The following is a 22,687-nucleotide window of genomic DNA, read 5'->3' on the forward strand; positions in this document are numbered from 1 at the left end:
GTTAATTTAAAAAAACGTGAACTGGAAGAATAACTTATCTTTGGTATATGTTCAGTCTTTTGCCTTCAGAGACTCCCAGCAACCAAAGCAGAGCACAGTCTGGAACATAGTGAGGATCCGGGACTCTCACCTTTGGACCTTTGGCAATTTGCTCTGAGCTTTCTAAACCGTTTGCCTCAGCTGCTTGCTATAGACTATATAAAAGGAGGTCCAAGTCGGAAGGCTCACTCTACCTCTGAGGCATTAGCAAAGAGGTGAAGAGGGGAGGGAAGGAAAAGCAGAGGAGGGGAGAGCAAGAGGGTTCAGGGCTCATCATGGGCCCTGTGCAGCTCTTGCTGCTCTTTCTGTTGCTCAGCAGTGGTGTTCTCACACGTAAGTACCAATTTTTATGTCGGTACTTTTAGATGCTTGGTTTACTGAACCTGTTGAAATAGTAAGAATGCAAAAATGAGCAGGACAATGGACTATACAATCAGAGAGGAAAAGTGTGAGAAAGATGTCATCTTTCTATAGGACTGGGCAATCATAGGAGGATCCCAATGCAGGAAAAGTTGCAAGTGTTGTCTGGTGTCTTTGGATTAGATTTGATATATTTTGGAATTTATAAAGCATTCTTGTACCTTATTTTTGCCTAATTGTTTTTTCATAATGTTATCCTTTTCACCTCCATGAAGATACTGTGGCTTACAGTTCAGACTTACCTCAGCTATTGCTAATCTCTTTTGTGGCAACTTTAAAAAAAATGGGACTGGTAAAATAAAATTTATTTGGCAGGTGGTACTGACATTTGAAATACAATTGTGTATTAAAGTGAGATAGTCATCAGTAGCAGCAGAAGTAGTATGCCAGTAGAGCTTTTTTTTAAAAAAAAAAGACCAGAAGAGACGTAGCCTGGATCAGTACGATTTAGTGGATTGTAAGCTATCTTCTTGCTTCCCAGGAAGTGTCTTTTCAGAATACAACATTGCAGTGTTATGTAAGGAACCTTAAGGGGTGAATGTGCTCTGGGGYCAAATAGGCAGGTTGTCTAGTTTTATATGCAAATCAAATCCATCATAAATACACTTTTGTTGGATTAATGTACTTTTATTGAGTGAACTGACATTACACAATTTTATGGGATGCATTTATTTCCAACCATTATTATTAGTGTTGTTACATTGAGTAGTCAGCCTTAGAAACTTAGAAAGTCTGCAGGGAACAGTCTGAAAAGTGCTGGCATTGATGTGTAATATTCCAAGGAAAGACTTACCATCAAATGAGCGCAATATATTGACTATATTATTATTATATTTTATTTAAAATAGACAATCACATGGAACCTAAGACCTGTTGGAGCAAATGTTTCCTCCTAACTGGAATGAGCTTCCAAACAGTGTTCTTTTCCTCAGAAGTATAAACTCTCAATATTCAAACTGATTTTCAGAAATAACATATTGATTATTCTAAACAAAAGATTCAACAAATAAATATTTGTCTTGATCATCAATATTGTTGCATATTTTTTGTCTGTCTCTTGGCAATTCCCATTTCTTCTATTTTGTCTGCCTGAAAAAAAACTCAAATAAGATTTAATACCAGAGAACAGCCTTATTACTCATCAAAGTCGTCATTTTACCAATGCACAGAAAGCAAAATACAGCCATTTATCCATTATGCAGTATTTCTGTGTCTTCAAATAGACTAAAACTTTTCAGTAAGACAGTTTTGTAGTGCAGTGTAGTCTATCTGTATACCTTTGTGCCCATTATTTATAAACTTTCTAKTTCACATATCACAGGGCTTTTAAAAATATTTGTTAACCCAGAATCTGATCCTTCTCAGTTTGATTCAAAATAGTTTAATTCCATAATCTCAGGATCCTATTCTGAGCTATTAGTTCACAATATCAAGGTAATTACAGTAACTCTCTTTAGTCTTCACTCTGTACCATCAATATTAATAGGGGCTTTGTGATTTATATCAGTGTGCCAAACTACATCAAAAGCTAGTGGGAACTGACAAGATATTACACTGAAAATGTAGTATTCACATTTGTATTTCCATAGTCCTTGCTTTATAGCTATAAACTGCTTATCCAGTTTTTAATTCTTGTTTTTATTCTTTACAGAAGAAGAAACACCTGAAAGTGGAAATCTAGGCTGTTCAAGTAAGTGATTTRTTGCATATGCTTTTGTTATCTATGGTTATATTGTATATGTTTCACAGCTTGAATTTTCCTGTTCCATAAATCTCTCCCTCTAAAATAGCGGAAACAAAAGTGATGGCAGTATTCCTTTATTTTAGGAATTTAGTAATCCATAAGGCATGGCCCAGAATTTCAGGAACTTCTTCAGGTTTGAAAAGTTTAGATTGTGTTGGTAACTTCTCAAAAGCTCTCTTTAATAAACTTTGCATTTTATTCTTTTATTGATTTCTTTATGTGCYCTCTCAGGTGCAAATTCCTTACTGTGGAAATCGCTACTTATCAGTTACAAAGCTTGAGCAATGAGGTTATGTACATTTCACTTTACCTTGGGCTGCGTCTCACTTTTGTTTTAACCTTCATAGTTGCTGCTAAACACACAGAATTGCAGTTGGATATCTAAATATCTGTAGAATAAATGATCAACTCAACAGCAATTTATTAAAACAAGTCGAGACTCAGAAAATGCTGACATTATACCCTGTCTGTATAATAAGCTGACCCTGACTTGCTTGGTTAGACACATAATGTTCTACCATAGGGTCAAAGTATTGAATGAGTTGTTTTGTTCTTTGGCCCTTATGATCTTCAAGTTTTTTTTTTCCTTGTTGGATACTTTAGCACCATCTCCAGGCAATCAAGTTTATTTCAACTGTTTGAACCAACTCAGAAGACTTTTCTGGGCTTCTCTGCCAATTTCTTGTGTAGTTTTAATATGATAAATTCTTTGGTATTTGCATTTCTAATTTTACTATTTCCCTATTCCTTTTCCTTTGATTTCTGCTACAAAGCAGGAAATCAAGCAATAATTAATCTTTTAGTTTTAGTATATTTAGATATTAGTGTTGCAAAAGTTTCTGAGAATGTTTGTTAAATAATGGTATAGTCCAGGATAGCAGAAAGTTAAGAGGATGAGTAAGTACAGAGTTAAGAGGATGAGTAAGGATAAGTACATTCATGGCAGGCATAGGCAAGCAAAACTATTTGATTTGGTGGTAGCCAGGTGAGTTTACACCAAGATAATTTTACCTTTGTTTTCTGTAAAAGTAGATCAGGATTCAAATACGTTCTAACAGTCACAAATAACTTCCTTGGTGCAACTTGAGAAAGCRGCTGTTCACTCAGCATCACAGTAGCATCACGGTCCCAGAGAGTTGCCCAGTCTCGACAGAGAGGGTAGTAACTTCTAGTCGCAAATCAGCTAAACTACTCTAACACCATCACTTAAAATGCCTGATCTTGTTTTTAGTTTAAAATGATGCCTGCAAATATAATGGGAGTGAAATGCACCTGAGAGCATTATTTGCCCTACATTATATGTTTCAGACACCAAAAGATCTTATTTGTATTTGATATTGAGCCAAAATATTCTTTTCTTTATGTCTCTGTTACCACATTCATTCATGCTCGTATAATTTACTGTTGTAGCTGAATTGCCTCTGAAAGCAACAAAAACGGATTAAACATAAATCCCTTTGAGAACAGCCATTTTAGGTTTTTAGGCTTCCTTTAATCTTAACAGAGACACAAATTCTTACTCTAGAACCTAGTGATTTTGCTTTGTTCTGATTGCTCCCTCTATATATGAAAAAGTTCTCTCCACTAAAAAGTCAGCTCTAGTGAAATTCACTGATGTAATGAGTGAATTCATTAGAGTAGATGATATTTCAGAAAARTCAGGAGCAGGTTGATATTCTGTAGATTTGAGTGAAATGGTAAAGAGGAATGCTGGTTTTGATGCTCCATCCTTTTCTGTGCTTTTTTGCTTTCAAATTTAGCCATGTGACTTAGATAAATCAGCTGCTTGCATTTTTTTWAAATTATGATGCAGTAGTCTGAGCTGAAGTGAATCATTTTATTTGCAATTTTAAAACTACTATTTGCTTGGCTTACTTGAGAAGCAATGTGGTCATTTTGAAAACAATTCTGCTAACTATCCACATCTTATGTTTATTCGTTTATATTTTTGTCATTGATTTTAATGAGGCATGATTTTAAGGCCAGATGGAGTCTTATTGTCAGATCTTCACTAATACAGAGCACTGAACCCAGAAATTTCTGTTTCAGCCCACAATTTCTGTCTGAGCTCTAATTTACACTTCAGAAAGTATCCAGCTGACATGAAGACATTATTTCTTTGTCTGAAAACTCTTATAGCAAATATGAAAAAAAAAACAGTTGGGTAGTCCTCATACTTCATTTATTTCATTCATTCCATATTTCATTCATTTCAATTTACACACATGTCAGTAGCTAAGTATGCCTTGCGGAGATCTACATAGGCATATCCTACAGAAGTCATTAAAATATATTTGTTTTTCTAATCACAGAAGATGCAACCAGATTTAAACACCTCAAGAAATATATTTACTCATATGAAGCAGAAACATCAAATGGGATCACTGGAACAGCAGATTCTAGAAGTGGTTCAAAGATCACCTGCAAGGTAAGAAGACAGGAGTAAATACAACCCGTTGRGGCTGTTTACCTAAGAATGTTGGAGCTGACAAGTGGGGAGTGTTCTTCAATGTTTTCCCCAACAGGGCCATTCTCTGGAATTTTTTGAAGCCTGAAGTCTAAGTGCTTCCTTTTGTAAACAGGAGATGGCACTGAAGATGGCAGAAGTCCTTCATACCACTATATGAATTAATGCATTTAATACTTATTTGGTTTTTAGGGGAGAAAGAGGCAAGATCTGGTGTTTCAGCTTCACTTGGCTCCCAGGCTGAGTCTACCAAATAGCAGTGCACATCAAACAATTCTAGTGATTGAACTGAGACAGCTCATTGATTCCATGAAGACCACTTGATAGCCTGTTGGTGATGACAGTCAAGACAGGATCGGGGTTATCTATTGTGTGCCTATCACAATCTCCTTRCATCTTCCCCAAAACTTTCCTTTCACATTTTTTTTTTCTGAAATGGAGTAACTGGGGATTTTTTTTCTTTTTTAGCACACAGTATTCTGACAGAATCTAAACATCAATCAGCATAATTACTCAAATTTTCAAACAGGGTTTGTAGCACTATGAAGCTCCAGAACCTAGGCTGCTTATTTGCAATGTATGTAGTATACGGCATACCTTTAGCCAAACAAATAACTGTTTTCCTGCCATCTCCCTCAAGTTACCTTAAACTGCTTAGAGAACTTTGGAATCTTTCCCAAGAGCTGGTGTCAGCATGGCTCTGACGCTTGATGAACTCCAGGAAGACTTTTTAAGACAAGGACTGAATGATCCTAGAAAAATGATAACAAGAARAGGATAAACACATAATATTTCTGTTTTCAGGTTGAACTGGAGGTACCGCAGCTATGCCACTTCATCCTGAGGACTATGCATTGCTCCCTGAGGGAGACATTTGGTGTTGACACTGAGGGCAGGGCCCTGCTAAAAAAGTCAAAGAATTCTGAGGACTTTGCAAATGCCATGTCCAAGTAAGCAAAACAGCCTTCTTCAGTACTTGTAGCCTTAACTTTAAGCGGGTTGTAATGTTACAGTCTTTCATGCCTATGTTGTCCCAGAYTTAGAGCACATTTGATGTTAACATAACAGGTTTATAAGCTGGTTCCAGTCCAAACTGTCTCTAATATAATTTAGTCCTGACATGTCACTGCTCTGGATTTCTTTCCATCCAGACTTTTCCCCTGTAATTTCTTTTTTATTTATATCTTTTATATCAGGAGACTGTTATACAGTCCCCTGAAAGACTATTGCATATGGAATGTTCCTTCGTGTAAGCAAATTCTCAAATGACTCTCTGGATCCATTTTAAGATTATTTTCCACTGCTGACATGATACAAAGACTGTGCAATAGAAAGGCATTTGAGACTGAAGTCCAGATCATGATCTTTAATGACCTATACAACTTATCTTTTCCTTACTTATCTGCTTTCGTAACTTACTGCTGCTACTCCGTCCRCCCAGATAGTTCTCCACCTTGTCTATGCGTGATTTACTCATGCACCTTTATACTYGTTTCAGTGCCTCCCTATCCACTCCCTTTGGGGTTAACAAGCCATAAAATCTCAGAATAATTTGAGACAGTGTTAAAATATGTTTTATAAAAATGTTTTATTTAAAGATTTCAACCAGACAAGAATCTTCTCATTCTTTTGTAGTCTATTGCAGTAGTTAATAATTATCTCATTCTAAAAATTTACTTATCTCATCTCTAAATTTGTGCAACTCCAACTTCCAGCCATTGCTCTTGATATTTACTTGCCCTAGATGACATAGCTGGGTGGTATCAGAATGTCCTTGGCTAGGATTTTGCAGGGAAATTCCTACTTTATAGTAATGATACTTAATAATAGTAATAACAGTGAATAGTAAGTAATGACAAACCAAGATAAATGTGATGCTTTAGCTATAGCCCAGCAGTTTATTAATGATGAATTCTTCACTGATGAATTTAACATGGTTTCATACTAATGCTGGAGCTTTTTTTTAGGCATGAACTAAAATTTAGCATTCAGGATGGAACCAAAGTCAAGCTGTATCCCGAGAAGGATGAACCTCTGAATGTCCTGAATCTCAAGAGAGGGATCATTTCAGCTCTCCTTGTGCCAACAGAAACAGTAGAAAATGTAAAAACAATATCCATGGTAAGTGATTTTAAAAATATTCACCTTCTTTCGTTAACAAATGGAACAAACCTCACCTAGCAGACTTACTCCCAAACATCATATTCAAAAGACTTAGAAATTCAAATGAGAGAGGGCACATTTCAGCTAGATCAGAAAATGCCTGACAGCATGAACAAAGATACTAATTTCTTCCTTCTTTCCAGGACACTGTGTATGGAAAGTGCGATAGTGAAGTTGAATTCAAATCTAGAAAAGGAAATATTGCTGAGGATATTTCAATTAACAGGGACCTGAGAGCCTGTGATGACTTCAGTCCCATCAGAAATTATGTCAGCCCCATCGCCATTATAAAGGGACTAGTAAGTATACCTGTAAAAATTCTATGATATAACATTCTTTACAGCATCCAATTAAAATGATAAAAAATTACTAATTTTGCATTTATCTTGTAAAAGCTTCAGTAGATTTTTTGTACTCTTTTGTAAGAGCAGAATGTAGTTTTGGTGCCAGTCAACAGAGAAAAACAGATGCRGAAAAAAAGAGTATGTTGACCTTCTTTCATATTCTTATGAATTTTGACAAGTTCTTTTTGGAGGAGAGCTTTTCATAGGCAGTTTTCTATATCAGAATTGGTACTATTGCTTGTGCAATACTGTATTAGATCACATACCAATTTTTTGTTTTGTGGGTCAAAATTTTAAACATTCYCATTTTAAGTAAACCATATAGTCCACCAGAACCCTGATATGTATGCGATGTACAGGAAGGGGCTCTAAATGGTTTGACAAGTCCCAGTTTCTGAGGCATGTTCAGGCTGCTTGTGTATCTATACTAATCATATGCAGTTGTTTACGTGAATGTTTGTAGATTTGTTACTGGTATCATGATCACTTGCGCTTTTGAGTGTTTTTCCTGAAAAAAAGTAAATCGAGATTTTAAATCATGCTGCGCCCATGCCAGTAGGTGGGCTGTTGTGAGTGGCACACGTGAAATTCACCTGCGCTCTGCAACTTTTGCATGCACAGGGCTTTTTCAGCCACATTTCTAGAAGCTTCCGATATATTTGATACAAGTTTTATGAACTAGGCAGATAAATGGAGAGCTGAGGCAATGTGCTTCGCTTTTATTGGACTCCAAAGAACTCAGAAAGATCCTTGATTGCATGGGTCAATAGAGCTCTGGCATCTAGTAAAATGTAGTTTTTAAATGACGCTTTTGCCACAGTTAAGGCATGCACATCTTCCATGTGGATCTCTAATACTGAGTAAGAGAGAAGCACGAACTGCARGCTTAGCTTACCCCAGTTCAAACTCAGTGAATCACAAAACGCACTTTGTAATTCCTGCTGCTTTTACAGCTTGTTGTGGAAATCTTTAGAATGTCTGTAATGAGAGTGAAAATATAGAGAACATCAGCTATTATGAGGGACCTGGACTACTAAAAATTACRGATTAGTTTAACTGAATGAGTTCTTTCCTGTAGACAGCAGGGGCTCAATCATGAAGTAAYCACTAAGGCAAACACCTCACCGAAGACTGAGGGAAAATTTCAGTGGGATTTTTGCCTCTGAAGAGAGTTAAGAATAAAGATTGATACTGGCACAATTTTCTTTTTGGRTATGAGAATGATTCTAGTTATGCACCATCATTTTCTACATGTTATAATTGTTAATATTAGAGGAAGACTATGACAAATACGACAGCCTTTAAAAATATTTGTTTCAAATACTCAGCAAAATGACTGCCAAACTATTTATTTTATAGAACATCCCACTATCTACCCTTCTAAGGAGCACTCAGTTCTGTCATTACAATATTGATGCAAAGAAAAGACATATAAGAGATGCCATCTGCAGTGAAAAGCATCTGTTCTTGCCTTCCTCATACAAGTAGGTTGCATGCTACTTATCATTACACTTTCTTTGTATAAATTCATTTTGAATAGAAACACATCAAATTCTGACTTAGTTCCCAAATATTCCCTTTGTTCTTAAGGAGACAGCAGACATGACAAGATCCCTAAAAACTATTTTGGCTCAACTAAAGCACTGTACTTTTCTTTGTTTATTAGAAATCGCTATGGAGTGATGACAGAAGTCAACCAGACACTGAAACTTGAAGATACTCCTAAGATCAACAATAGAAATTTTGATAGAGGTAAATCTGCAGTTCTGAATAAATGTCAAATAAAAATACAGAGACAACATTTGTGAACAATTAATCCATTAAAAATGCATTTGAGGGGRGCAAAACAATTCAGTTTTACTGRAATTTGACAAATATAGTCAGAAAATATTGGGAGGAAATTGGGGAAAAAAGTTTTAAATTACTTTAAATTAAATTAGTCTTTTCATATTAATTTTTAATTTAATATTTATAATTAACATATTTAATATATCTTGAAAATTAATCTTTTGAAATGGGTTTAACAATACTTTTTTAGTTAGCTGTAATTCTTTTCTGCATTTTTTATCTTCAGCTACCAAATCTAGATGATCCATGATTACTACACCTTTGGTTCTGAAACAACTTTCTTCGTGGAGCAGATGTTACTCCTAGTAATAGCATACGTTTCTCATAAGATATGCTCATTCAAAATTACAAAATCAAACCCAGATATTTTAAAAAGTATCAGGGAAACATCTTTGTGACAATTTAAAATTTATGCAAATAGGTATCATTATTCTACTTTTGGGAGAATTACATTTAAATTCTGTTCTATTATTTTTAGAAACTGTTCAGCTGTTAAACTTCAACAATTAACATATAAGAGAGCTTATATTTATATTAAGTGTATGTCAGAAGGTAAACATGAGCATACCTCCTTGATAAAGACATATCAAATGTAATTTTTCTAATTGCTAGATGAACTGGAAGAGAAAGGACTTGCGCTGGAGAGTACAGATGCAAAATTTCCCAAGCAGGAGGATGCTGTTCTCAAAAYTCTTCAGGAATTGCAAAAACTCTCAGCCTCCCAGCAGAACCAGCAGAGAGCAAGACTCTTTTACAAATTTGTTTCTGGACTTAGAAGTTTACACAATGCCACTCTCGGCTCTCTTGTGCCGAAGATGATGGAAACTTCAAGGTACGCTACAACAGTGCATTGTGCCAATCCAGTATGTCCATCTCATAGCAAATCARTTCTGAAGTTGATGACTTGCTACAAATGGTTTTAAAATATAGGGTAATGAGATGTAAACATAGGTTTTTCAGAAAGATAAATATCATATTAATTTTCTAAAAAGAAACAAGGAAAGGACAAGAAAAAAAACTTTGAATTTAATATTTTTCCATGAGAAGTACTCRGATGGTAATAACAACATGAGCATTAAATAGGTGTAAATAATAAAAGAATTTAAATTGGTCTGAAAATTCTAGACTTCCATAAAGAGCTTGTCTTTTTTGATCATTAGCTGCTCAAATTTTTCTATCTAATTGGAGAAGATGAACAATAAAAGTAAATGCAGTTGAATATAGCATAGGCTKAAAATCCAATACAACAGTGGATTTTTCTTCCCCTTCCCCAACGGAGGGTGTATGCCTGACACAATCCTGAAAAGATGTTAATACAACCAAATACCTGCAGAAAAGTCATCCAGTTTTGTTGAAGGGAAATGATGTTAATTCTGAACTCCAAGTCTGACTTATACTGAAGAATAAGTCTCACTGAAAGTGAGATTTTTGAAGATATGGAAGGATATATTTCTTTCATCTTCCCTCATCCTCCACCTCCCAACCCTTGCTGTTCCTCTGCTATCGGAGCTTAATTCAGTTTACACAGAATTTCTGTCCTCAGTCAGTAGAGACWCTAAAGCCTCGATCTAGTTCATTAGATTAGAATAGTTAAGGGTGTAGGAAAGCGTGAGATCTTTGGAGAAAAAAGATATCTTTGTAGTGACGTTGTCTGTGTAGTGTGTTGTTAATACTTTCTTCTTCTCCATAGCTAGTCATGTTATTAGCATAACTTGTAAAACTAAGAAGCTTCTTTTTGATAAACAGTTGTGTGATTTACTTCCAAGCACAGATAAGCATGCATCGCTTACATTAACACACCTTAATAAATGTATTGAATACTTCTTTCAAACATTCAGCTTCTTTCAAACGTACAGATAACCGCAAACAGGGAAGTGATCTAAGCCATCTCTTTTCCTTTCAGTTCCCTCACAGTCCAGGCCCTGACTCAGTGCGGGACTCCAGAGTGCTATAGTGCAGTCCTTCAGATACTGAGAACTGGAGATGTGAATCCCTTCGTGGTCGATCTGGTCACATATACCCTTGGACTACTGCCTTCTCCAACTGCTGAAAGAGTGCGGGAAATTCTGAACATGGCCCAGTATCGGCCAAGTAGAGCTTCTTTTTATGGCTTGAGTCATTCCGTTACTAAGTGAGTAAAGAGAGTCCCTAATTTTATGAAATAATCTCAACAAGGCATTAAAATCCCTAGAGTAAACACTAAGAGTAGTTACTTTTTGGAGATTTTTTTGACATTCTTATGAGTTTGCTCCTTTGGAATTAAAAAATACAAAAGCGTTTTTGTTTCCAAAGCACTTGGTTTCCAATGTGTTTCTCTCTTTGCTTAGATTCTACAATGAGAAGGTAACAGTGACAGAGGAAATAACAGATGTTGCAGACTTCATGGTATCACTGCTTGGCACTGATTGTTCTGGGGATGATGAGCTGACATACCTCACACTTAGGGTATTTTTATTTGTTTCTTTCCTTACGCATGCTATTATTATAGATTATTGCTCATATATTACTGTTTTTCTGTTGATGGACAAAAAATGTTTATCATCTTTCTGTGTTTTCATCTCTGACAGGCTATTGGAAACATGGGCACAGTAATGGAGAAAGCTAAACCCAACCTGAAATCTTTCCTTAAGATGTGTATCAGAAGTGAAGCTGCATCACCTTCAGTTCAGAAAGCAGCCATCCAGGCATTCAGGAAAATGACTATTACTGAAGAGGTAATTTGGATCACAAAAAATTGGCAGAAACTGTTTACAATTCACTTTGAATTAACTATTCACCTAAATAACTGAATGAAACAAAATGTTCCCATTAATTCGTCTTTTTGCTATCTCCTGTTTAGCTATCCTCAGCTTTTCTGGAATACCTTTAATGAGTTCACTTAATTTGCATCCATGCATCTGAGAAGTTCTACAGGCTTGTGACTTAGTGGATATTGCTCCTTTGAGATGTAGCTGCTTTACATAGCTTCAGTTTAAATGGGAAGTTTGGATCAGTTCTTGTCAAAGAGTATCTTAAATGGAGTTGTGCCCATTTAGAGGTGGTTTTAGCTAAGGAATTTTTAGCTAAGGAATTACTCCAGTTCCCCATTTTAGATTGGCAATTGATTGTCATTATTGCACTACTTAGATTTAGGTTTACATTAGAGTAACATAAAAGCATCTTCTAGAAAATGGGTATCATTACACAGAACATTTTAGCTTAGTATAGTAAATAGCAGTTTCAACATCAACAAATTCCTACTATAAAAGACCAGGTGAGAAAGACTTGGGGAACCTGGGAGCCTTCAAATACTTGGAGTTGAGGTCATCAGACTCAGTTTCATTCGAAGCATTTTTAAATTAAATATTCAATCATTTTCAACTTGTTTTTCATTTTTATTCAGAAAATTTTGATCTACTTATTTCCGTAAAGTGAATGATCTTATTTTTTCCAAAATCTGAGAATTTTTCTGCCAATGAGAACACTTCTTATTCCCAACATTCAGCTTTTTAAACAAACGAAAGAAAAAGCTACTAGATATAGGATGAAAAAATTAATTTCAATAAAACCATAATTTCTGTGAAAATTCTATGAAAATGAAAATGTTTTCTATGAAAACAGTTTTAGTCATTTACAGAAATAAAGTCCTTTGTGATTTTGCAGTCCTGAAAAAATTGTATGAATTGCATGAATTCTGGAAATTATTTGACCCAATATAGTCCAAAAAGATTTTAGCAATATCATCTACTAGCCAGCTCCTTAGTGCAAAATATATTTTCCTCTGTTTAACATAGGACCGCTCAGCACTTATAAAAGTGTTCAATGAAGGGGATGCACCTGCTGACAGACGTCTGGCAGCTTATCTCATACTGATGAAAGATCCTTCTCAAAGTGATCTCACTAAGATTRTAAGAGTCCTCACAAAGGAGAAGAATGAGCAAGTGAAAAGCTTTGTTGCCTCTCACATTGCCAACATCCTAGACTCTGAAGAAATAGGCATTGAAGAGTAAGTAAAATTAGATGAGATACTGATCACATAGGAAGAACAAAGTTCCAATCCTAACTGCAGTGGTAGTGTGCTTTTTTTTTGTCTAGTAATGCATTTTTTATGTTTACTTCCATGTTTATTTTCATTCTTTAAACAAATTAACAGCAGTAACCTGACTAAAGAATAGAACATCAGCTGGGTAAATCTGTGGCTTTGTCAGAGCAGTGACTGCTTACAATCTTGCCTTTAGTCTTATTTTTACTGTTAGGATGTGTACAGAGCTAGCCGTTTGCAATTGTATCAATTGTATGAATAACTAYAAGTGACACAAGGTGTCTCAGAACTAGTGCTAAATGTTTTTTTGAATGTGTACTAACTGTATTTGCTTTACCGCCCTCTTTTGTAGTCTGAAAAGCAGAGTAGAGGAAGCACTGAAAGGAAACCAGGTTCCAACAGCCAAAGATTTCAGAAAATTCTCACAAAATTACCAGATTTCCAAAAGAGTTTCTGTACCTGGACTTGATCCTGTCTCTGCAAAAGTAGAAGGAAATGTGATATTTGATCCAAACACTTATGTTCCTAAAGAGACTCTGCTAAAAACCACCCTGAATGTGTATGGATTTCACCCAAGTGATATCTTTGAGGTATAACAAAAACTTTCGCTATTATTCAACTTTTGCCTTTTTCATTTCTGTTCACTTATAACAACATTTATTTTGAATGATGTATTATTTCTACAAGCTTTGGAGAAAAATCTAGTGATCATTATGCTTTCAAGGAGACTTTGATTTGATCCTCAGTGGGATTTAGAGCAAGCCATCCATTATGTGATGTCAGTTGCTGCTGGATGGATGTACCACCTTGCTGGAGTCACTAAAGACCTCAGCTAGGGTAGGGCTGAACCCACCTGTAACAAATCGACTTCATGCTCATGAATTACTGGTACTACTGAAGCACTCATAGTAGATTTTAAGTGAGATCCAGCCTATACTTAGCTTTTATGTTGGACCTCTCCACAGAGATAAAATTAATCATAAAACCTAGCATTCTGTTCTGCTGCATATCTTCCCTCAAGAATCACAGAAGCGTAGTATACACTTGAAATGCATTGTTTGTTCCAGAGCAAATCTTTTTGTTGTAAAGTCCTGAAGGAGAAGCTCTCTGAGTTATGACATTGCTTTATACATTTCAGCTTGGCTTGGATGGAAAGGGTTTTGAACCAACACTGGAAGCTTTATTTGGAGAGAGGGGATTTTTCCCAGACACCACAAGCATGGCTTTGTACTGGGTTGACGGCAGAGTTCCAGAACAGGTTTCCAAGGCACTTTTTGACTATTTTGGTTATTCCCAAGATGGCAAACAGGAGCAGGTACGGCTTGAAAATGTTCTCTGCACAGCACTGCATTATTGTCTGTACACACTAGTTACAGCACTTGCAATGTTTATAGTATCTGAACCTTGAACCTTCTCTTCTTCTAGCAAACTAAAAGAAAACTTCTTATCATATTTATAACATATTAAATATTACATTTAATTATGACTTGTAACCATATTTATGATGGGCCTTTGAGGAAGACAAGAAGTGCGTGTGTTAATTAGCTTTAGGTCACTAAGTAACAGTTCTTGATATATGATTTCTCATAAATCTGTTTCATTTTATGCTACTTTTTGACTGAATTTTCAGGATATCATGAAAGGAGTAATGCTTAACCTTGAAAAACTGATAAAAGAATTGAGCAACAAGGAAGTTCCTGAAGGAAGAGCATATCTGAGAATCCTGGGAGAAGAACTTGGATACTTGAAACTCAATGATTTCAAATTGCTGGGAAGCATGATTTTGAAGAGCATTAAAACTATTCAGGGTGTTCCAGAAATGGTATGTTTCTGATGTACCAATGAATATTTTGTTTTATTTAGGCTGTACTTATAGGCAGCGCTTATATACTATTTAAAGAGCAGATATTAGGTGATGGTGCTGGTCATATGAAAATAAAAATTATTTAAAATAAAATATCAAAATTTAGTCTGAAGGACTCTAAGAAACTCATTAAGACCGTTGCATAATCAAAATGGAATCCTTCCAGAATATGGATGAGGGGAAGGGAAAAGGAAAGGTTTGGATCCTATTGCATGACTGAGATATCTACTTGAACAATGCCCAAAATCTCAGTGTTTGTCAGTGTATTATATTGCTATAATTTAAAATATGAAAATATCGTGTATTAATATTAAGCAATAATTTATGTTAAAAAGAAAAGGAGACATAGTACATTTTAAGAGCATTTGGAAAAGTCCTGCTTCTACTGAAGTCAAAAAGTGTTTTGCCAGTGACTTTGAGGAAGCCAGAAGGTCACATGTCATCCAATCCAATTCAGTTTGGTGTATTATTATATATCTGTATCAAGGTAGATGATAAAGTGTAGTATTCATTTAATGATGAGATTTTGATAAGCAATCTCTAACTTGATTTTTTTTCCTGTTTTGAAGTAAAAAATCCGTAGAAATTAGCTTTTATACCCTGTATGAAATTAATTATTGGATTATACAGTTACAACTGAAATAAAATTTCCCCAAAATTCTTCGTATCTAGATCAATTTTAAAGTACAAAATGTACGTATTTCAGTATGTAGGTTTGTTAATGTCCAGTTCCTTTTTTGATTCATAGATTGCACAAGCCATCTCAAAAGGTGCTGACAGGGACTTATTTGTCCACTACATGTTCATGGACAATGAGTTTGAGCTCCCAACTGGAGCAGGTTTGCAGCTGAAGTTTGCTTTGTCTGGAATAATGACACCTGGGGCCAAAGTAGCTGTGAAGCTTCATCAAAAAAGTGTAAGTCTCAATAGTCCTCCTGCTAATAATCTACAAAYTTATTTGGGAATAGAACTGTAACACTTGCAGAATTTTAAATGTTTTGAAATAATCCTGAAATGGAAAAAAACACTTATTAGACATCATCAGATAATCTGTGGATGACATTCACATTAAAGTAAGAAGTAATGMATATATTAAGTATGAGATTATTAAATTTATGAAATAAATGTACCTTAATGACTACATAATAAAATAATCTTTGTTTCTCTGTTCTCTAGTGAACTATAGTATGTGAATTTGCCATTCAAAACAGTYAATAAAAAATATTGATGTGGTCAACTCAAAATGAAAATACTAATTTTCAGTTAAAAGAAATATTGAAAATGAAACTAAATGAAAAAAATTGGGATCTGAAATAAAACATCTTTATTTTAAAATTCAAAAAATTAAAGATTAGGTGAAATTAAATGAATTCTCAGGTTAAAATGAACATTTATAAATAAAATATTTTTATATTATTAATGACTATTTTGACCTAATTATTCAAAATCTAACATAAATTTCTCAATAGTTTCAGCTGACTTAACCTTTTATTTTCCACCAGATATGCTGCTATACATACATACATACATATATATATATGCATACACACACACATATGTTTGTGTGTGTGTGTGTGTGTGTGTGCGCGCATGTGCACGCTCATATTCAGTTCTGGCTACCTTTTAGTTATTTTGGAATCTTTTCCAGAATTTAGCATTGTGTCCCCTTTTTCTTTAATGTCCAAACCGAAAGGTTGAAAATAAGTTATTTTCTGTTTAGGGAAATTCAAATCTTGGATCTATTTCTATTTTGTCAAATAGTTCAGTCATTCTTTTTGARAATAACTATCATTTTTCTACAATGAAAAACTAGTTCATCAGATTTAAAAATAGATGGAAATAGTTCTGTGTGCAAAATCTGCAGCAGAAGTACTTCTGTAATAGTGTAGGTAAGTTTTCTCAGGGTTATCAGTTTACTGTATTTGCTACATTAGAGTTATCACTTTTGTGCCCCTCAGTTTATAGTGTGACTTAGCATCAAATATACTGACTAGCAGTACCAATTGTACAAAACCCAGCTCTACGTTATCAAGAATAAAAATACTGTTTTTATATTTTTTATAAAATTAATAAGAAATACATTGGGTAAATAAATGTATCATTTTGTTTTTACRAAACAGATGCAAGCAGAATTCATTGCTAAACCTTCAGTAGCAATAGAGTTTGTAACACACCTGGGAATAAACATGCCTGAATTTGCTAGAAGTGGTGTGGAGATTAATTCCAATATATTCCATGAGTCTGGAATTGAAGCCCATGTTAGCATGAAAGCTGGACAGCTAAAGTTCAGTATTCCTGCTCCAAAGACTCCAACAAAGCTCCTCAGTATCAGGTAATGGATCTGAATGAGAACTTCCAAGCTGCTGTCCTCCCTTTCTCGTCTTGATTCTAATTGTGATGGAACTGGGGGGTAGAGGCAGGCATAGAGAGGTTTTCAGTTCAGAAAAATCCCAGACATTGTAAAACTGGGAGAGCTTCTTTTGTAAGATAAGTGGACGGCCCAGATAGTAGCAACTGAGAGTMAGGGTTTACAAATTCTTCAATTTATGATTCAGTCTTGTAATTTGCATCAAGACACTTACCATTTCTGAATCTATATTTTTCTCTTGCATAAAGCGATTGTCATAGCAATAAGTATTTTGGATTGAATTTAAATGAACTGCTTACATTAATTTCAGAGCGGATGAATKTCTCAATGCACAGAATTCTAATTATCTATAGTGGTACTTATGATAATAATACACAGTTTGATTATTTAAGCCCTAAAGGTTATTTTATTAGGCCCCTATCAGGGTAAATGTTTCTTTTTCAGAAAGTAACCTCATTAATAGGACTTACCAACTTACATATAGCATCTAAATACCTATTCTGGGAATAATAGGTTCATTTTCCTGTTCCAGCAACACGCTACATTTGGTATCTCCAACAAAAACTGAAGAGATTCCACCTCTGATTGAGAACAGAGAATCATGGACTTCTTGCAAGCCTTTCATTACTGGTCTAAGTTTCTGCACTAGCKTATTGTACTCTAATGCCAGTGCCACAGAGTCAACTCCGTACTATCCCCTGACTGGAGAAACCAGGTAAGTCATACGAGCTTTGACAGTGTCTATTTTATGTAAGAAATCTACTGAGCCCTTTAAGGCTTAGTAGCTACAGTACCTTCTCGCATTCTCTAATAATAGGCTAGCAGGAGCAACTCAGAAAGAGAGCTAGTGAGAACTGTATGATTTTTCCTGTCTGTAATAACCAAATTAATTATTTACATGAGGTTTATTTACTCCTTCTCTAGATTTGAAGTTGAAATAGTTTCCACAGGAGAAGTGAAGGAATACTCTGCAAGTGCTAACTATAACCTGCAGAGAGAGGGAAATGACCTGTTAGACACCTTAAAGTTTGCTGTCCAGGCAGAAGGTAAGAATCTGAAAGCAATATGATTTAGCTCAGTTTTGAATTACATTGAAGTGGAATTTTTTTTTAATTAATAAATCATAATAGAATTATTTATAATATAAAATAGAATACCATTTCACCCAAATATGCCGACACTTTCACTCATTTCATGTATGCAGTTCCAATCCATGTTTTAAATGAAACAGTAATATCAGTGAATGAAAGCAATGAAAAGGAAAAAAATAAGGGATTCTATGTAAGCACGAGAAAAATGGTATTTCTGGTGAAATATGGTTATACTGTGTACCAAGAGGGAAGAATGATACTTTATATTTTCAGGATGATTTTTTTTTTTAATTTTCCTTTTTAGAAAAGTCAGAAAAACCACTATAATTGTGAATAACTAAAGTATTTTTTTTTCAGGTGTGAAGAAGCATGAGGCCACATTGACCTTCAGCTACAACAGAGACAGGAAAATTTTGACCAGTGATGTCCGCATTCCAGATATTGATGTTGACTTTGGCACAAACTTCAGAATTACTGATGAATCTGTTTCTGGGAAGAAAGCGTATACCTTAATCTTAGACTTTAACAACAAGAAGATTTCTGAAGTTACTCTTACTGGCCAAATAAGGTAACTGAGAAAACCACTTAAGCTTTTCCATATACCATTGAATAAGATAGCTGAAGGTCTTCTTAAAGGTAGAAAATTTAGGGGAATAATATTCTGTTTTGGAGAAATTACATAATATACATACATATATAAACTTATCGTTCAAATCCTCTTTCAAAAACACTTGAAGCATTCTATTTGTAATCCACTAAGAATACATAATATATATATAAAATATAATGATTAATTTTAAAGTAAATATATGTAATCTATAAAAATTCAGTCTATACATAATTTGTGTTACAAGATCACTGAGGTAGTTCTTCGATGTTTGCACATAGATGACTGCAAGAATGACACTGTAGTAGTGTTATTGCAGGTGTGATAGTTCAAGAATATAAACAAGGCATGGTTTGTTGAGAGAGGTATCATCTTTTATTGGATATATTCAGCTCTAAAAAAGTTATTACGTCTCCCCATGAAGAAATCTAGTGACACTCAATAAACAACAAAATGAAAAGTAACTGAGAGCTTCCTGTAAAAGTTCCCACGCTTCATGATGGGAATATTTCCGGGAACATCTACAGGGGAGCTAACAAAAATGTTCAGCCTTCCAGGGTTTCTAAAATTGTCTGCCTCACAAACCTATGGTGAAATGAGCTGATCACATTCTTTAATAAACCTCAATCTTCCATGGAATTCTGTGATCCCGATGGTGCCCCAGGGAGTCTTTGTCTTTGCTGTTCATGCAGAATTGCCTCTGATATCAGTGGGAGCTTTGGACAGATGTCAAGGACCTCAATTGCCTTACATTTACACTAACATAATATTAGAATTTTGCTCAACTCAAAATTACAGAGATATAAAATAAGTGCGAATAAAGGAAAATGAGCTCCAATCGCATAATATGTTTTGTCAAGTGTTTTGTTTCTATTTGATAAATGATTGTGCTTCATATTCTTAGTAGAGGATGTGGCTCAAGYAAGGAGATAAGGATTTGGTTCAAGTACAAATGTACCAAGACAAGTAGATATTTCCATCTGTTTCAATGTTATAGAATTAATATTGGATTATTATGGGGTGTTTCTGCACAGCAGCATTTAAACAATTTACCTTAGATTTCCCAGAGTAACCAGAAGGATCTGAAAACATTCACTGAATCAGAAGGAATCCTACAAATTTGTTTCATTCCGTTTTTTTTACACCACCTATTATGCTCTTACTTTGGATTTAAATGCTGAAATTGCTCCTGAAACACAAATGAAATGCTTTGTATGCATACTGACTTTTCACTTTCATAGATATGCTGGAATAGAAGAGGCAATGCTAAGAGGCACCATTTCTATTCCTCGCCTGCAAACTGAACTTAGAACTGAAGCGCTGGTTAATTATTCACCAACCAAAGGATATCTTCAGATGAACTCAGCTGCAACATCTCATGGGAACTCAGTTTCAGGAAGAGTTGTTTTCAGATATGGTAAGGGCAAAAACATGATCTATGTGTAAAAACCTATTAATTTAAACAGCTTGTTACGTTAGTTTATAATATATCTTTAAGTATAACAAGAATATCTCTAATATTTACCATTTTCTTCTTTTAAATTCATGATTTTCAGATTCTGAGAAAGTTGAGCTAGAGTGGAATTCAGGAACAAGTGCTGCCGTGAAAAAAATGTCTTCTGGCTTCACAGCTGATTTTTCAGACTACCCCAAAACTTTAGAGAAGCACGCCAATGAACTGCTGGATCGGAAAGTAGCTCACACAGATATGACACTGCGACATATCGTATCACAATTTGTTGTGGTATGTTTCAACTTACAGTAGATAATACAGCTTGACCACATAGCCCTGATGAATTCTTTTCTCCCTCCAGAATGCCAAAGTGAACTTTATGGGGATAATGTGTAAAAACAGTGAGATTGAATGCAGTTTATATTTTCTACTTTGATGCAGCCAGCCACTTTATGAGATGCCTAGTGCTGTGTGTATGGATGGTTGCACCTGCTTTCAGATGATTGTTATATAACTTAAAATCTGTTGGAAAGTCCTAAAACCTATGATTTAACATTTGCTTGTTATTTGTCCCTTTACTTTGAAAAAACTTACTTTTTCATTGCAGGCAACCAACACCTGGCTGCAAAAGGCATCAAAAGATGTCCCCTATGCTCAGACTCTACAAGACAAACTAAGTGGACTACAGGAATTGACCATTCAGAAAATGAACCTACCTGTTATCACCATTCCCGAAGAACTTTTCCTGAAAAGGTAGGGAGATAAATGAGTATAGTTGCACAGGGAACTGAAAATYGCTATTTGTTCATGTTTTTGTATTATTTTATTTGTGTTTGTTCTTAAAATTCGTTACTATGATTCTAATTTTATGCAATTGTTTACAACAATTTTAGGTTATTTTATAAACCAGAGAGAAAAAATTATGTAGTGGTAATGATACTAGGTAGGACAGATACTATGTATGATACTAAATAAGACAGAATTGATTTTACAGCAATCACTCCTGCAGCATATGAACGTGTCTTCRAGTACTGCGTGATGCAATGAGAAGTGACAAAAATACAGCATTCAACAGTCTTTCCATGAGGCACAGAACTACTGAAGCCTAAATTTCACATAGATTTGTGTCCTGCATTCATACAGACCCCCTTTTTTTGGGTCATAACCCTATCTCTATTCCACTTTTTCTTGTACAGTCCTATTGGACAGTTCTTCCCATTCCTCTACAAATACTGGTTAACCTTCACCAATACAGCAGACTTTGACTCCATTCTCTTCCTTCTCCAGCTGTCATTTGGTCAGAGGCAATGCAYGCCATGCTTAGCTCACAAGTTGCACACGTATGGACCAGACACTTGCATTATCTTGAGTCAATCTCCTCCACCCTCTACAAAGTTTCACAGAACTTGTATGAGTCTAATTACCTTTGAGGCTCTTACCCKTCTGTCAAATTTGATAGAAGTCGTCCAATATGTTAAAAATCTGTAAGGAATAAGGTTTACCAGGAAAAAGAGACAGAGGCAGATAAATAGTGTATTCCTTCTGTCTCTAGGAAATTAAGCTATAAATCAGCCAGAGTGRATCTATACTTTAAAATGCTTTAGTACCTGCCTAGATGTTGCTCTCCTTGCTGGTCGTAACTTGATGCTCTTGATAACTAGTGTTCTTATCACATTGATGCTCTGCCTATGCATAAGAATTCAAAGAAAATTATTACTTGGTAATATCTTTAGAGTGCTCCCACAGCTACAATGGTAGTATACAGAAACATATTTGTATAGTTTTCTCATGGACTAGAGGACTGAAATTAATGTAAATGAAAGGAGTAAAGAAGCTTCTAAAGACTGGATTACAGGGAAAAAAAAAAGAAAAGAAAAGAATTTGGTATTTTCTCTCTCCTACCACTGTTTTTCCATGTACTGTCTTTCACTGTAGTAGTAAGAAACAATATGATAATGACACATATCTTCTTTACTTTTGTAGTGTTCCTGACAAACAATGCACATTAGAATAATAATAAAAAGAATGTCTGCTGTTCTACTCCATCCTACCGGAATGGAACTGATTTTTAAAATTTATTTTTAAATTTATTTACTTAATTTTCTTCTTAAAAATGTAACTCTACTTGTAAAAAAAYGTGTATTATAAAAGACAAGTTAGACAAACAACAAAAGCATCTTGCCAGCATATTGTTCTTGCACAATTTGAGACAGAGCTTCCTCCTGTTTATCTTTTCATAATCACACTTTTTCCATACA

The 22,687-nt window shown here is 35.0% G+C and overlaps 1 protein-coding gene across 1 annotated transcript in view; it reads left to right on the forward strand.

The window, feature by feature from the left end:
• Window positions 1–314: 314 nt before the first annotated feature.
• Window positions 315–22,687, forward strand: part of APOB (apolipoprotein B) — a 37,036-nt gene continuing 14,663 nt past the window's right edge. Inside the window, exons 1-24 of the mRNA XM_085320325.1 lie at window positions 315–372; window positions 2,111–2,149; window positions 4,516–4,631; window positions 5,475–5,620; window positions 6,638–6,791; window positions 6,977–7,132; window positions 8,537–8,661; window positions 8,844–8,929; window positions 9,638–9,857; window positions 10,929–11,156; window positions 11,353–11,470; window positions 11,593–11,739; window positions 12,799–13,010; window positions 13,399–13,636; window positions 14,185–14,361; window positions 14,677–14,868; window positions 15,659–15,826; window positions 17,031–17,242; window positions 17,811–17,993; window positions 18,203–18,324; window positions 18,727–18,937; window positions 20,218–20,393; window positions 20,533–20,720; window positions 21,037–21,182. Of these exons, the coding sequence (XP_085176451.1) occupies window positions 315–372; window positions 2,111–2,149; window positions 4,516–4,631; window positions 5,475–5,620; window positions 6,638–6,791; window positions 6,977–7,132; window positions 8,537–8,661; window positions 8,844–8,929; window positions 9,638–9,857; window positions 10,929–11,156; window positions 11,353–11,470; window positions 11,593–11,739; window positions 12,799–13,010; window positions 13,399–13,636; window positions 14,185–14,361; window positions 14,677–14,868; window positions 15,659–15,826; window positions 17,031–17,242; window positions 17,811–17,993; window positions 18,203–18,324; window positions 18,727–18,937; window positions 20,218–20,393; window positions 20,533–20,720; window positions 21,037–21,182 (3,818 nt within the window). The remainder of the gene's footprint in view (window positions 373–2,110; window positions 2,150–4,515; window positions 4,632–5,474; window positions 5,621–6,637; window positions 6,792–6,976; window positions 7,133–8,536; window positions 8,662–8,843; window positions 8,930–9,637; window positions 9,858–10,928; window positions 11,157–11,352; window positions 11,471–11,592; window positions 11,740–12,798; window positions 13,011–13,398; window positions 13,637–14,184; window positions 14,362–14,676; window positions 14,869–15,658; window positions 15,827–17,030; window positions 17,243–17,810; window positions 17,994–18,202; window positions 18,325–18,726; window positions 18,938–20,217; window positions 20,394–20,532; window positions 20,721–21,036; window positions 21,183–22,687) is intronic.

The sequence above is a fragment of the Rhea americana genome, unplaced genomic scaffold (genome assembly GCF_003343005.1).
Source record: "Rhea americana isolate MKP2758 unplaced genomic scaffold, rheAme1 scaffold_63, whole genome shotgun sequence".
NCBI lineage: Eukaryota > Metazoa > Chordata > Aves > Rheiformes > Rheidae > Rhea > Rhea americana.